Source organism: Sarcophilus harrisii, chromosome 3 (genome assembly GCF_902635505.1).
Source record: "Sarcophilus harrisii chromosome 3, mSarHar1.11, whole genome shotgun sequence".
Classification (NCBI taxonomy): Eukaryota; Metazoa; Chordata; class Mammalia; order Dasyuromorphia; family Dasyuridae; genus Sarcophilus; species Sarcophilus harrisii.
Window position 1 is genome coordinate 564,470,987 of NC_045428.1, and position 16,193 is coordinate 564,487,179.

Consider the following 16,193-nt stretch of genomic DNA (forward strand, 5'->3'; position numbering starts at 1 on the left):
AATCCTTAGCATTTTCTGGGACAGTGACTGATCCGTAATCCCTAGAACACTGTGCTGCGTCAGGCAGTGGCACCCCCAATTTACAAGACACCCCCCCAAAAAGGCACTTTATGCTCTGGTATGAGGGATGGAGAGCAATGCCCTGGATCTCCTTTGGAGACTCTTTAATTCTGTTCTTTGCTTTTAGCAGCATGGTGTTGTCTCCATGCTGTCCTTCCTTCCTCTTCTCCATTTTTTCTTTCTCCCAACCCTTTCCTTGATCTCATTTTCCCTCTTGTATTTCTCTGTCCCTCTCTGTTCCTTCTTTCACAGTATCTTCACCACTTCTCCTTCTATCCCTGTTCCCCTAAGCATGGTCATGGGCTTTGTACTCAGTTTTGCCTGTCTAACTGAGATGGAAAACATCAGAACTGTGGGATGTGATCAGCTTTCCTGTGCCTTGCTTTTGTTAGCCATGCTAACATGGCCAGACCTGCCTCAGAACTGTTCTGGTTCCTCTTGTCTCCTTGGGTTCTTGGTGGGTTCCCATGTGCTATTTTTCTAGGTTTATTCTAGCATTCATTGCTGAGCTACAGCAGGCCTTTGAGCTGCCCTCCCTGAGGCTTTCCTTTGGGCTTGAGTATTTGAGTCAGTGTGAAGCACTCTTCAGGCCACATTAGGCTTTCTGGTGCTTTCTCACAGATTCCCTCTTTATCAGTTCCTCATTCTCAAAGCTGCCTCAATAAGTCCTGTGACTTTCTGAAAGTTTGAATCTTGACCCTTCATTGTAAGACCTGGGCAGAGGAGTGGCTTGAGCTCAAACAGACTAAAGAGTTAAACCCTTGCTTGTTGTAAGACTGTGGTTAGAGCCCCTTCCTCCCTCCTTAGGCAACGGATGGACATAGCAATTTCTTTTCCTGTGTGTGATTAGTTAGGAAGGCTTGTCTTTAATTAAAAAGCTCTTTCTTCTAATTAGCCTCCCCTCTCATATTCTTCCTTGGGTAGTTCTTACTTTTGCTTCAGGGGCTTGTCCTCTCCCTGGAAGAAATGAATGGGTGAGTTGGATTTTAAGGGAAGTTTTAGATCATTTCTTACATAAAACAACTGCTCTCTGAGGGCTGATCATTGATGTGGTATTTCATAAGAGAGGAAACTGAGAAATGCCATTTATCTGCAGGCATATGGATGTACACACACATTTTGTATGTGTATACATAAAGATTAATGATAATTGCCATTTACATAGAACCTTAAAGCCTGCAGATTGTATCATACATATGTGTGTATATTGTACACATGTATTCATATATACCCACACCTGTGTGTGTGTGTGTGTGTGTGTGCGCTCATTTGAGCCTCCCAACAATTCTGTTAGGTAGGTACTATAGCTATTATTTTCTCCATTTTACAGATGAAGAAACTGAGGCTTAGAGAGGTTAAATGATCTGCCTGTGGCCACACTACTAAAATGTATCAGAGGTGGGATTTGATCCTAGGTGGTCAAATCCAACATTCTCTCCACTGGACCTAATATTCATTGGTTCCATGAAGAAATTACGGAATGGATTTTCACTTAATTAAATGAACTATTCTTTAACATTTATGCATACACAAAGGAATTAATATCATTCATGCTTAGGCAGTAACTTGGTTCATCACTAATTATCCAGCATATATATAAAATGGGAGAATCTGGTCTCTTCAATCTGGTGTTGGTTTGGGTCATAATATGTTAATGACATATTGTAAAATGATAGAACTCAGGGCACTATCATGTGGGGTATGTCACTGTTTCTCCACATTTATAATGCCTAGGGGACAGTACTATGCCAGAAGGGCTCACATTCTGTGGTGATTCAGACTCTGGTGTCAGGATAATGAGAATTGTGGCATTCTGTGTCTGACTCTTAACTCATTGTCATGAGAAAATGGAAGGGCTTTCCTCAAGGCAGATGTGATCTGCTGTCCAGCCCCTAGAATAGACATCTTAAGACTAAACAGGACTCACCATTGAGAATGAGGGCAGTGTCTAAGTGAATTTTGTCACGGAAGTGAATAAAGTTTTTCCACTTTTTCTACCCAGGGAGAACCCATGAGGATCATCTATCGCATGCGGGGCTTGTTGGGTGATGCCACCGAGGAATTCATTGAGTCCTTGGACTCCACCACAGGTATCGTGGTCTCAGGAAATGCTGTTAAGTGACCTGGGGTTTGCAGCCAGAGAACAGGGTCTCCAGTTGTGGACAGTCCATCCCTTCTGCCTTGGTAAATTTTTCCAAGAATTTGGAGGAGTCACTTTATAACACAGGAGAAACTTGCATTGTGATTTTAGCCAGTACCAGTCTGTCCCAGAATCATTAGCGAGGAGGTGAAAACAGTCCACTGAAGAGCTTTTATGGGCACAGCCATGGACTGAGCTCTCATTCACTTTTGCTTGCTCATAGAGAGAGAAAGCCTTTCTTATTTGTCCTTAACACTTTGTCTTCTTTCCACTGATTATCTTGTTTGTATCCATTTTTTTGCTTGTGGTCTCCCCCAATAGACTGGGGCTCCTTGAGGGCAGGGGGACTGTCTGTAGTCTTTCTTTGTATCCCCAGTATTTAGAACAGTGCCTGGTGCATAGTAGGTGCTAAATGATGACTGTTTTCTCATTAATTCAGGGTGTAAAAGTTTAGTAAAGTTTACTATATACACGGCGCTGTACTAGACAATGGTAATACAAAGATGAAAAAATGACGTCCTTGTTCTTAAGGAGTTTTCAGTTTGATTGAGGAGAGGGGAGAGAAATGCACCCTACAGAAATTAGTATGATTCATTGTAGAATGTGATCAAGGCTGATAAAGGAGAGCCAGGTAAAATATGCAAGGAAGGAAGGAAATACATATTAATTAAGTGCCTAAGTTATGCTTTGTAGTTTATAATCATCTCATTTCATTCTCACAATCTTTTAAGGTATAGATAAGGAAACATGTTAAATGACTTGCCCAGAATTATACAGCTAGTGTCTGTCTGAGGCAGGATTTGAACTCGAGTCTTCTTGACTTCTGGCCCAGTGCCCTATCTTCTGTTCCATTAAGCTGCCAGGAAATTCGAGGAGGATTAGAGAGGGCTCACTTTCAACTAGAGAATTAGGGAAAGTTTTGAGGAAAAAGACCTTGGAATAACCCTGGAATGAGGAGCAGAATTTCAGGTTGCAGTAACAAGGAGAGAATGCATCAGGGCAGACTATACAATGCAGAGTGGGAGGAGAGGAGGGAATGAAATTAGGAAACAGCTAGTTGTCCACTTTAGTCAGGAGCATGAAGGAGAGGAGTTGGAAATAGAATCTTTGAAAATCAGGTAGCACCTCCTGTGCCAGGTGAGTTTTTCTTTTATGTGCGGTGGGGAGCACAAAAAGGTTTTTGAGCAGAGGACAAGCATAGGTCAGAGTCACACAGCTTCACTTTGATTAGCTCTGACCTTAATTTTTCTTATGGAGAAGGTGCCGGGGTGTCTGAAACATAACAGAGGAATATAATATTCTTTCTTGACCCTCTTTGAGTAATTCTCTGCTTATTAGGTGGATAATGGAAGTACCTATAAGCCTAGTTTAGCTCTGTCTCCTTTCCTGCTCATCCTCATCACTTCTTGGGTCCCCTCTCTTTAGATGAAGAAGAAGATGAGGAAGAGGTATATAAGATGGCAGGTGTGATGGCCCAGTGTGGGGGCTTGGATTGCATGCTCAACAGACTGGCTGGGATCAAGGATTTCAAACAGGGCCGACATCTTCTGACGGTGAGTGGATGAAGGAGAGTGGACACGAGTGGCACATGACAGTAATTGAGCTTAGCTCCAGAGGGCAGCATAATTTCACTAGTCCCTCTCTGCTAAGGAGAACTCATTGAGAAGACTTTGGAGTCTTGCAGTTTCCCCAAACAACTTCTGCCTTGTTTCACCCATATCTTTGAGCATAAGGGAAATTATGAATTATTACTAAGGAACCAACTCAATGCCCCTCTCATGGTCATTGCTGTGGAACAGTTATTTACTTGTTTTTGTTGTTGTTTGCTTGATTTGGGTTTTTTCCAGCTAATTATTCCTAAACTGGTTTTTACTGTTGTAATAGAACCTTTTTGCTTTTCTCCTCTAGGATTATAGTTAAAGCATTTATCCAATAATTCCATTAGCATTTGTTTTATTGGATTTTGAAGATGTACAAGGGCCCTCACAAACATTTTCTCCATCATTTGAACCATCCAGAGATAGGAGAACAAGTAACATATAACAAAATTGGGCAAAATACAGAAGTTTGCTTTAGGTCACATGATAATTGCCAAAGACTCTGGGTCCCTTTACTTCTCTCTCTGTAATTTAGGAACCACAGATTATGAGTTTTATCATCATTTACACATGCCCCTGTTGAAATTGATAGAGGCATTTTTCAAAGTAACCACACTTGAGGGGTCTGTTTATTAATGGTTAGGTTCCTTTTCAATTAGCTACTGCTAGAATAGAAGGCATGACCCTGACCCATAGAGAAGCCAGCCATTGAGCAGAGGTATAACCTGGCTTGATTTCCCAGCTCCTCTTCCATGTGCCTCCCTGCTCCTTAGCCCCATACCAATTCTCTCCTCCCTCTCCCCTATTCCCCCCACCTTCCTTGTAGAGAATACCTTGGTACAGAGGGAAATAAGTATATATGGCCACTTTGATTCAACTTTGGAGCTATGATACCCTCTCCCTTTTATTTGGTTAAGAATTCATAGCCAAAGCTATGAAAGATAAGTACTTTTTTTCCCCTTCTGATTTTTTAGAAATTAAAATTAAAGCATCTTTAATATTTTAAAAATAATTTTTATAAATCTACAATCTTTTCTTTCCCCTAAACCTCTATTATTCCAATAAACTTGATGACTACATTCGCATGTATGCAATTTAGAATTGTAATAAATGCCATGTCTTCTTGAAAGGCAATAATAAAACTTTTTTTTTTTTTTTTAATTCAGCCCAATTGTAATCAGGACATCAAGACTGACCGTCTTTGCTATGGACTGTCCTGTCTTGTCAGTCTCTGATCTATACATTTATAAAGGCCAGGGTGTTTTTTTTTTGTTTGTTTGTTTGTTTGTTTGTTTGTTTGTTTTTGAGGCAGCTGGGGTTAAGTGACTTGCCCAGGGTCACACAGTTAGGATGTTTTAAGTATCTGAGATTATATTTGAACTTGGGTACTTTTGATTTTAGGACCAACACTCTATCCACTATGCCATCTAGCTGATCCACCAGTTCATTTTTTGAAGCATCTCCCACTTTGAAAGGAATGAGACAATAAACTTTTATTTCTAGAAAATAATTATAAAAAATTTTAATGTGTCTTAATATATCAACTTAATTTATAATGTTATATAGTTATGAACTATTGTAATTATGTTATTATATGTTGTAACATTAAATTAGTATATTTAAATAACTTTTTAATGTTATGCTCTTTAATATAAAGATTGAGTATTTTAATTTATTACGGTATCTGATATAAGATGTTGGTCTAAATCTAATTTCTAGTGTATTGCTTTCTAGTTTTTTCATCATTTCTTATCAAATAGGAAATTTTTTCCTAGCTAATTTTATTTTTTAATTGAACAAGATTATTGAGTTGTTATTTTTGTTTTTCTTTGTCTAATATTTAGCATTGACCTGTTTATTTTTTTTTTTTAGAAAAAATAAAGCTGGTGATTGCTACTTTATGATACAGTTTGAAATTTTCCCTTTTTTCTACCTTTTTTTTCTTTTTTTGCATTTTCTTATTTTTGTAGATCTTTTGTTCCTCCAAATGAATTTGATTATTTCTCCTAGCTTTGTAAAATGTCTCCTTAGTAGTGTGATTAGGACATCACTAAATTTGTTAGTTTTTTTAGAATTGTGTTTTTATTATATTGGCAAAACCCATCCATGAGCATTGAATTAACTCCCTTTATTGTTGTTTTATATTTCTTTAAGAAACATTTTGTAACCGTATTTTTATGGAGATTGAATGGGCTTTGGTAAATTGACTCCATGGATGGATTTTATAGTTATTTAGAGCATGACATGCCACTACTTTTTTCTAAGACCAGTTCAGCCTCACGCAGCTTAACTACTCATGATTTCCTAGCCCCTCTTCATTTTCAGGTGTTATAGATTTTACCTGGTTTTTCTTGGCAGGTACTGCTCAAACTGTTCAGTTACTGTGTGAAGGTGAAAGTGAATCGGCAACAGCTGGTCAAACTTGAGATGAACACTTTGAATGTCATGCTGGGGACTCTTAACTTGGTAAAGAGATTGGACTGGGAATTACACACATAAAGCCTTGGGCAGGGGAGAGAGAGATGTTGGACTTCCCTATGCACTAGTTCTTCAGCTCTCTGGGGATATTGGCAAGAAGCAGTCTAAATTGATTTGTTAGGTTAACTTTGTGACTCGGGCATTCACTCATGTCTGAAACAACCTTCTAGAATGAATGCAATCTCTCTTCCAGCTCTTTTGTTTTATCTCTTCAGATTGAAGAAACAAGATTTTCTCCTCCCATTGGTACCAAGTGCCACATTATACTTCCTCTTCCTGAAATCTCACAAAGACAAGATGAGAGGATAGCCAGCTATGTAGCCTAAATCCAGCTTTTAACTTATAGAAACATAATCACATGTGGTTTTGTTTTCTTTCATAATATTTAAGAAAAGGTCTGGGAGTATAATCACTTTCCGCAGTCCTACTTTATTTCTTCCTCCTCCTCATTCCATCCTGTGCATTAGAACTCTGTGAAGGCGACCTGAGGAAGAGAACATTTAGCAGAGAAGAGGAATGGTAGCTGTTTTCAAATATTTGAAGGAGTGTTGTATGGATGAGGGATTAGATTTGTTCCACTTGGCCCCAAAGGGCAGAACTAGATTGAAAGTTGCAGAGAGGCATATTTAGGCTCAATATAAGATTAGAGCTGTCCTAACAATTAGAGCTGTCCAAACATGGAATGGGCTGCCTCAGGGAGGTAGTGGAGTCCTTCTCATTAGAAGGCTTTAGGCAGAGACTAGCCATTTGTCAAGGGTGTTATGAAGGGAATTTTCATTTTGGTACCATTTGTATTAGATGACCTTTATGATCCCATCCAACTCTGAGACTCTGTGAATGGGTTTACTGAAGAGCAGCAAGGAGAAGTTGGTTTTGTTAGCATGGTGGGGTAAAGGGCCTTTGGTTTTATCCTCCAAACAATGGAATCTTCCTTCCCTAGGCCCTGGTGGCTGAGCAGGAAAGCAAAGACAGTGGAGGGGCGGCTGTGGCGGAGCAGGTGCTCAGTATCATGGAGATCATTCTGGATGAGTCGAATGCCGAGCCCCTGAGTGAGGACAAGGTGAGGGCTGGGGGAGGGCCCAGTCAGCTCACAAGTGTTATTTGAACACTTAAGGTGTTTTACTTGGTAGTGACTCTGAAGGACAACGTTATAGGAAGTACTGTCGGAACCAGAAGAAAGTGTAATTGAAAAATGTTTAACAAAATAAATAGAAATACAACATTGGTAATGATGTGTGGTTTTCAAAGTCAATTATATTGCCCACAGGGCTCTATTTGAGCTTAACACCATTGCTTTACTGTAAAGAGTTGAACTGGTTCAGGTCAGCTCTGAATCCCTTGGTTTTAGGGAAACCCAAACTGCTAATATTTTCACTTTGCTCAGGAGCCACTAGGCTTCTCTATCTCCCTGAAGTTTTGTGGCTTTGTCCCACAGTTAATCCTCAGGGATTCCCTTGGCTCAGGTTAGAGTGGTGTATCCAGACCTTTGAAAATATTGGAAAATTTCGAAGTGCTGCAAAGGTTGATCCCACTGTTCTTTTATCTAGGTGTGGACCATGCTTGGGTTCCGAGCTCCTTGTTACAAGAAGTCTTTAAAGGCTAGGAGAATTTCTATCCCAATATAGATGAAACCCTTCCAGCTCTGAGAGTTTGAATCCTTTAATCCATGGGCCTCCTCTAGGAAATTTTTACTGAAATGGGATGTTAAGGTTACTACTTTGGGGGTCCAGTCAAGCTCTAGTGGGACTAGGCGAAGTCTGGTTGCCTGGAAAAAAAGTGGGTTTAAATATCTTTCCTGCCTCATTGACAGGGCCTCTCTTTTCTACCCCCTCTTGGTTATTGTTTCAGGGCAACCTTCTCCTGACAGGTGACAAGGATCAGCTGGTGATGTTGCTGGATCAGATCAATAGCACTTTTGTGCGCTCCAATCCCAGTGTCCTTCAGGGCTTGTTACGAATTATCCCATATTTGTCTTTTGGAGAGATGGAGAAAATGCAGATCCTGGTGGACCGATTCAAACCATACTGCAATTTTGACAAGTATGCCATTCTGAGTTTGTATAACAGAAGAAGATTCTGCCCAGAATCATTGAAGCAGCTGTCCAAGGAGGGCAATGCACCCACTGTGTAGCTGGGGGTTTACCTGCTAGGTTCTTCCTCCATAAGTTAGAAGACCTGGCTTGGCAGCTGACCCTCAGGGACCCTCTATGAGCCTCTTCTCTTGCCTAGCTCTACTTTCCTTTTCAGTATAATGACACTGTTGGGTTACGTGAATTCTTTGTGCTTTAGCTCTGGGTGATTCTGAGGTTTCAGACCCTTAGCAAATATTTAATTCCTGCTACTTTCATTTTCTCTCTTAGGTATGATGAGGATCACACTGGGGATGATAAAGTCTTCCTAGACTGTTTTTGCAAAATAGCTGCTGGCATTAAAAACAACAGCAATGGACACCAGCTGAAAGATCTGATCCTTCAGAAGGGAATCACACAGAATGCACTGGACTATATGAAGAAACACATCCCTAGTGCCAAGAAGTAAGGGTCACCTTTTGGACCATAGCTTCCTTTCCTCCATCTATTGATGTCTTTTGTTCATATGTTTCTTTTCTGACATGCCATCCCTGTCCCTCTCCCAGTAAGTCATTCCTTATAACAGAATAAGAAATAAAGAAGCATTTCAGCACAGCCACCCCATAGTTCCCCACCTCTGCAGAAAATGCTGTACTCGTCTTAAAGAAAAGGTCTGTGAGCTCTGGCCTCTGGAAGTGATCCCAGTTGAGTTAAAGCTGCCAGAGTTCTTTGGGGAGAGGAGAGAATAATAGCAGAAGTTATGATCTGTGACACTGATGTTGTGCTTTAGGGTTTGCAGAGTACTTTACCTATGTTACCTCATGGGAGTTTCTGTGTAGACATGGCCTCCTTAGCCTGACAGGACAGTGATCATATGGTTTCTCAGGGCAGGCATTCTCTGGCAGCCATGTTCAACTGGGCATTGATGGGCAGAACCCACTTCAGAGTCCAGGGCACATTCCTGCTGAATCTGGGAGATTCATTAGTGGTGGTGGTGGTGGTGTTTTTTTTCCTGAACTGCTGTTCTGAGAACCTCTTTTTGTCTTACAGTTTGGATGCTGATATTTGGAAGAAATTTTTATCTCGCCCAGCCCTCCCCTTCATCTTAAGGCTTCTTCGTGGGTTAGCCATTCAGCACCCTTCCACCCAGGTGAGGAGCCAGTGCTCTCTGCACTTTATATCAGAAAGGGAAGGAGCCCAGGAGTTGTCTTCTCAGTTCTGCAGCTGGATATCTGAGGGATGTGGAGTGAGCCTTTTGCTTTCCTCAGGTTTCAAGATATAATTTGTTGTGATTTGTATGTAATTATGGTGAGAAGGAATATAAAATTTTCTAGTCAGAAAGGAACTGAGAGGTCAGCCAGAGTTTTCCTCTTTCCAAGGAACCCCAAGATACTGTTGACAAAGTTCTTTGAGTTCTTTAGGCAATCCTGTCCCTGGAGACCTTGATAATCTTAAAAATGAGATAAGTTGATATTAATTGGTCTCTCCAAGTGACATTGACAAAACCAATGAGTTACCATCACTTCTTTCTACAGTACCTGAGCATGAGACCAACTGGTGGCAGTGTTCTTGAGCCTGGTCAATTTTGTTTTCTTGGGCAGTCTGAAAGCTTTGTTCACAGTGAAGCCCCTTCCTTTTCTGCTGCCTGGCATATTAATCCTTTTGCTGCAACAATTTTCCAGCTGTCCATAGTTCAGCACACATTATGACTAACCTCAGGCAGATGGCTGATTTTAGAAGTAATTGGTCCATCCCTCTGCCTCCAGATAGGTCTATAACTAAACTAGTCCAGGTCTGGATCTGTAGAACAGGGTTCTTTGGTGAAAATAGTTCCACACCCTGTCTTGGTAACCCATTCTGGTAAGCAGCTTAGTGAATTGCTTATAGTGACAGAATTCTTCATTATGTGTAACCCAGATCACTGTAGTTGTAGTTTAAGCCCATTTCCTTTTGTTCATCTTAAGTGAAGAGAATTATATTATTAACTTTGATTTATCAAGCATTTCACCTTCAAAGAGTTCCAAGCATTTTCACAAAGATCAATTCATTTATCCTTATGCATTTTGATGATGTTTAAAATCCCTTTTTTGTAAATGAGAAAATCAAGATAGCTCAACTTAAGTATCTTACTCAAGGAAAACATGGTGGCTCAGTTGAGGTTAGAAGTAAAGACTGCTGATTCCTAGTCTGAAGTACAAGCTACTACAAGGTGCTGTTAATTTATTTAAGCCTTTCCAGCCATATTTACCAACCTGATCTCAGCACCTAATATAATGCCTGGAGCATGATAAGCTCTTAATAAATGCTTTTTGATGAATTAATTAATGCTTTGAATAGGACTTTTATGATAAAATGCCATTGCTAATAGTAATTTTCCCCCTAAAGTATTAAAAATTCCAAATGTGGGATTTTGTTATGAATGTAGACATAATATAGTCTTTGTTTCAGAAATTTCTTCCTGTTCCTTCCCCACACATATTCTTTTGTCCTGAAAGTGTTATATCTTTCTAGTCTCCTAAGATACTCACTGTGAAGTTCTATCAAAATATTTCAAACCAAAAAGCATCTCTATTCCCAATGGGAAATGCTGTTTTATATATTCACTTTTTAGTCTAATTATTCAGCTTTCTTCTCTTTTCAAAAACATTTTCTCCCATCTTCCCTGCTCCCCACATAAATTGAGAAATGTGGGGAGGAGGGAGGAAGGAAAAAAACCCTTATCACAAATATGTATAATCATACAAAACAAATTCCCACATTGATTATGTTAAAAAACATGCACATTTAGTCCATTTCCTTTTTGTCAAGAGTTAGAGGTGGCATTCTTCAGCATCATTTCTTTGGGATCATGATTGGTTGTTATTTTGCTCAAAGTTTCTCCTTCTTTCAGAATCATTGTCTTCATAATGTTATTGTATGAATTGTACTCCTGGGTTTGCTTTCTCTCTCCTTAGTTTGTTATTTCTTATGATGCAGTAATATTCCATTCTATTCCATTCCATCCATATATCCAAATATCATGGTTTATCCAGCCATTCCTCAGTTGATAGGTACCCATTTAGTTTCCAGTTTTTTGCCACTACATAAAGAACTGTTAAAAAAATTTTTTGTACACATAGTCCTTTTCCTCTTTCTTTGTTCTCTTTGGGATATAAGCCTATGTATAGTATAGTAACTTTTGGAGCCTCTTTCCAAATTATTTTCCAAAATGGTTCTACTAAGTCACATTTCTACCAAGAGTGCAATCATCTGCCAATTTCCCCGCATGTTCTGTGACATCTGTTATTTTCCTTTTTGTCAGTTTCACTGATCTGATGGGTGTGTGGTAGAACCTCACATTTATTTTCATTTGTACTTCTGTATTTATTAGTGATTGGGAAATTTTTTTCACAAAGTGAGAGCAGCTTTTTCTTCTTAAGCATATATTATCCCAAATGCCTTTCATTTCCCCCCAGCTGTCCTGTTTTCTGGCTTGTCAGTCTTTTGTGGTTACTCCTCTCTGTGCCTTAAAGAGAGAGCCAAAGGATCTGCTACTGACCATAGGGTTCAGGGCCATGGTGAGACCTAAGAGATGATCTAGTCCAGTTTCCTCATTTTGCAGTGGAAGCTTCTGGGGTCCATGAAGGAAAGGGAGCTTTCCAAGGTTCCAGAGGTAGCAGGGGGCAGCACCAGGACAGGAATTCAGTTCTGTTGTTTTTAACCTAGAATTCAGTCACAGGACTGGGTGTGTTAACTTTGGGAGTTTGTGTAAAAAGTGTCTTCTTGTTGTAATCAGAAGGATGTCTCACTCTGACCTTGTGGCAGGTGCTCATTGGTACAGACTCCATCACAAACCTGCACAAACTGGAGCAGGTGTCAAGTGATGAGGGGATTGGCACCCTGGCAGAGAACTTGTTGGAGGCACTTCGAGAACACCCCGAGGTGAACAAGAAGATTGATGCAGCTCGAAAGGAGACACGGGCAGAGAAGAAACGTATGGCCATGGCCATGAGGCAGAAGGCCTTGGGTACCCTGGGCATGACGGTAATGCCACTGCGCCTTCCCCAGTCCTTCCTCTCCCTCAGCACAACCCATTCTGATTATGTAGCATGCACTTGTGCCAGGAGCTCTCACCTCAGGGCCTGCCTTGCACACTTACTGGTTGTATGGCTACAAGCTGGGCAACCATGGTGTCTGCTTCTGAAAAACTAGATGATCATCCTGTCTGTACCTCAAGGGTACAGGAAGAGAATAGAGTATGTTTTTAAAACCTTAAACAAATTTAAGTGTCTGTTCCCATCATTGTCATGCTTATGTGATAGCTCTGAGAAAAGTAGATGAGGAATCTGAAGGTCAGAAATGCTGTAGCCAAACTCGGGGCTCTGGGTCTAAAGTCAGTGTTTGGGGGCTGCTGCCTTGCTAGACATGCCCTTCCCAGGCCTTGGGTCAATCAAGCTTTTTCCTCATAGTAGCCCTGGAAAGTGGATGGTATGTTGCTTCCTCTGTTTTGGAGATGAGGAAACTGAAGAATTGTCCAAAGTCCCAGAGCTGATGAGTTTTCTCTGCCCTGTGCTCCACAGCCTCTTGGAACATTGCTGTGGGATTTTCTAGGGTTTACTTCAAAATAGTCCAGATCTCTGAAACCCAGATCTAGGTTTTTTCCCATAGGTCCCTTTCTGTGTTCATCATGCTGCTAATGGAGCAGGCAGGCTGTGTCCTCTGAGACCAGGATAGATCCTTCCTCCTTTCTCTGGGTTTGGGCAAGGAGGAGAAAGGGTGGGGGAAGGTTTTCTCACTGCGTGTTTCTCAGTTTCTGTTCCCTGCTCTTATCTCTAACTCTTTAAGATTGGCAAAGCCCTTCACACACATTAGCTCATTTGATCCAACAAACCAGTGTTGGAGATAGTACATGTTTTCTTCTTGTAACAGAAGAGGAAACTGAGGCCTGAAGAAGTGGAAGGTCCCTGGCCTTGGGTCACACAGATTATTAATGGCAGAGCAAGTCTTCACACTTAGGGGCTTTTTGCACCATGCCCATTTTACCCATTGGAGATTGTGGGTAATACCTCCATGAGGCAGGAACAGCCAGAGGTCATCTCCGTTCCTCTGCTTTCTCAGGCTGGGTGGAAACTTCCTTTGACTTTCTCAATCCTGACTGAAATTCCTTCTGCAGACAAATGAGAAGGGTCAAGTTGTGACTAAGACGGCCCTGCTGAAGCAGATGGAGGAGTTAATTGAAGAGCCAGGCCTCACCTGCTGCATCTGCAGGGAGGGCTACAAGTTCCAGGTATGGCCAGGAGGATCCTAGAGATTGGGAATATGAAGGGCTGGTTGGATAGTAACTCCAAAGACAGCTTGACTATGTGCAACAAAAGGTACCAGCTTCAGCTCATCTGGGAAAATGGCCTTGGGGTCTGCTTGGAGCCATCAGTTGCTGGAATGGACCATCCCCCTTCAGGGGAGTTATTTTGCCCCATACTCATCACAATCCTAGGGCTTATAGGTTGGCTATAGGTTTGGACCCCCTAGTTAATGACATGAAGGAAACTGGTGAATATTTTCAGATGATCTAGGAGGATAAACAGAATCTTTCCTTTCCCCGGGTTTTCTACTTGGAGCATAGGCCGCTTAAGGGCACATGTTCTTGGATGAAGGCTGTAGTAGCTCCTAGTTCCCCCATATTGCAGGATCTTTCAGAATTGTCCATGTAACTTAGAAGGGCAAATCATTCCAAAGGGCATCAAACAGATGGAGTGAAAACTTCCCCTGGCAACTCAGGTTTATTTCTGTTCTTGCTGTGTAAAGTGCCTCTCTCTGAGCATAAACATCCTACAGGGACGCCAGTTCTGTGCTCCCTCCCCCACCGTATGTTTTGTGTTCAGGAGAGATCAGTGTCCAGTTCTCTAATGTCTAAGCAAGGCCTCTTGTCACCAACGGAACCTCGAGTGCTGGCTCCTGCTCCTCGCCCCCCTTGCAACCCTGGCTTGGGACAGATTTGCTAAGTTGCTTTTACCATTACAGCCTGCCAAGGTGCTGGGCATTTACACCTTCACTAAGCGGGTGGCGCTGGAGGAGCTGGAGAATAAGCCCCGGAAGCAGCAGGGATACAGCACCGTGTCCCACTTCAACATCGTCCACTATGACTGCCACTTGGCTGCTGTCAGGTAGGCTGCGCCAGGCTTCTTCCCCGGCCTTCCATGTTGTGTGTCTTGTGGAAAGGGCCTGAGGACAGAGCCACGGGCCCATGGACCTTGCAGAAGCAGCGGGGCTGGGAGGCCTGTGGGCATAACTCCTCACTTTTCTGTAGTACCATAAGGTTTACCAAGGGCCTTCATCATATCAAGCACGTAGGTAAAGGTTGTTGAGCATTTTCATGCCCTTTTTATAAATGAGGGAAAGGCAGCTCAGGGAAGTAAACTGGGATGTGATGTATTTTTTACTTCTTAACCCAGTAGTGAGTGTGCTGCACCCTGCTACCTCTCATCGTTATCACTGATGTCTTTTCAGCTCTTTGAAAGTCTACAAAGCATTTCCTTTACAACAAACCTATGGTAATGATAGTATAATTACAGAGGAGAAAATGGAGGGTCAGTGACATCAGAACTGGAGATTTGATCCCAGCTTTCCTTACTCCAAGTTGAACTCTTTCCACATATAATCTAACACATATTCAAGTAGGAATTCTTTAAAGCACCTCAACCAAGTAATTACTCTCTGCTTAGACATTAAGGGAAGGGAATCTGCTACTTGCCAAGGCACTGAGTTTTAGACAGCTGTAGTTATTAGGGAATTTTTCTTTTCTTTTTAATTATAACTTTTTATTTACAAGTTGTATGTATGGGTAATTTTTCAGCATTGACAATTGCCAAACCTTTTGTTTCAACTTTTCCCCTCTTTCCCCCATCTCCTCCCCCAGATGGCAGGTTGACCAATACATGTTAAATATGTTAAAATATAAGTTAAATACAATATATGTATACATGTCCATACAGTTATTTTGCTGTACAAAAAGAGTCAGACTTTGAAATAGTGTACAATTAGCCTGTGAAGGAAATCAAAAATGCAGGCAGACAAAAATAGGGGGATTGAGAATTCTGTGTAGTGGTTCATACTCATTAGGGAATTTTTCTTTATGCTGAACCAAAATATGTCAGTCACTAATTAAAAAGGTACACACTTTTATTGGGATTCAAAAAGTCTCACATTCCACAAGTTTTCTTCCCTAGGCTTTCTTTTCCTGATCTATGAGGCAGTGTACCAAGTACCACCTCTCTCCACATTATCTAAGGTCCCCAAGATCAGGAATTCTGGCACTGAGATAGTTTTCCATTCCTCACTTGGGGGAAGGCAGACAAACTGCTTCCTGCTCAAAGGAACCAGCTTAGTAAATGCATACCCAGTAAGGTAGTTGTCTTCATGTTTTATTATATTTGCAAAATATCTTCAGCTTTGTGGCATAAAACTGGTCATACAAGTAACTTTTGGCCAAGTTCACTCTGCCAAATATACCACAGATATTTGAAAAAATAGATGTCCTGATCTAACTGAGAGATGAAGAAGAGGTAGCCTAGATAAGGCACTTAGAATATTGCTACATCCGAGGACTTTGAAATGAGAGAGTCTACCCAACATCATCTGGTCTAGGTCTTTTAGAGGGAGGAATCTGAAGTTGACAATGGTCAAATGACCTGCTTGTGAAGTCGAAGAAATGCCAGTCGGTTAATAAGCATTTATAAAGGATCATGTGCTGGGCATTGTGCTCAGCCTTGGTGGGATACAGTAACATTAACTAGTCCCTCCCCTTGAGAAGTTTACATTTTATCAGAAGAAATAACATATTTGTATAAATATATACAAAATAAATACAAAG

General features: G+C 41.1%; 1 protein-coding gene across 1 annotated transcript in view; it reads left to right on the forward strand.

Annotated features, from left to right (window-relative positions):
- Positions 1-16,193, forward strand: part of UBR4 (ubiquitin protein ligase E3 component n-recognin 4) — a 142,734-nt gene that overhangs the window by 109,778 nt on the left and 16,763 nt on the right. Inside the window, exons 94-103 of the mRNA XM_031961544.1 lie at positions 2,063-2,150; positions 3,626-3,753; positions 6,157-6,264; positions 7,217-7,336; positions 8,125-8,315; positions 8,636-8,809; positions 9,395-9,494; positions 12,149-12,367; positions 13,497-13,610; positions 14,345-14,487. Coding sequence (XP_031817404.1) covers positions 2,063-2,150; positions 3,626-3,753; positions 6,157-6,264; positions 7,217-7,336; positions 8,125-8,315; positions 8,636-8,809; positions 9,395-9,494; positions 12,149-12,367; positions 13,497-13,610; positions 14,345-14,487 — 1,385 coding nt within the window. The remainder of the gene's footprint in view (positions 1-2,062; positions 2,151-3,625; positions 3,754-6,156; positions 6,265-7,216; positions 7,337-8,124; positions 8,316-8,635; positions 8,810-9,394; positions 9,495-12,148; positions 12,368-13,496; positions 13,611-14,344; positions 14,488-16,193) is intronic.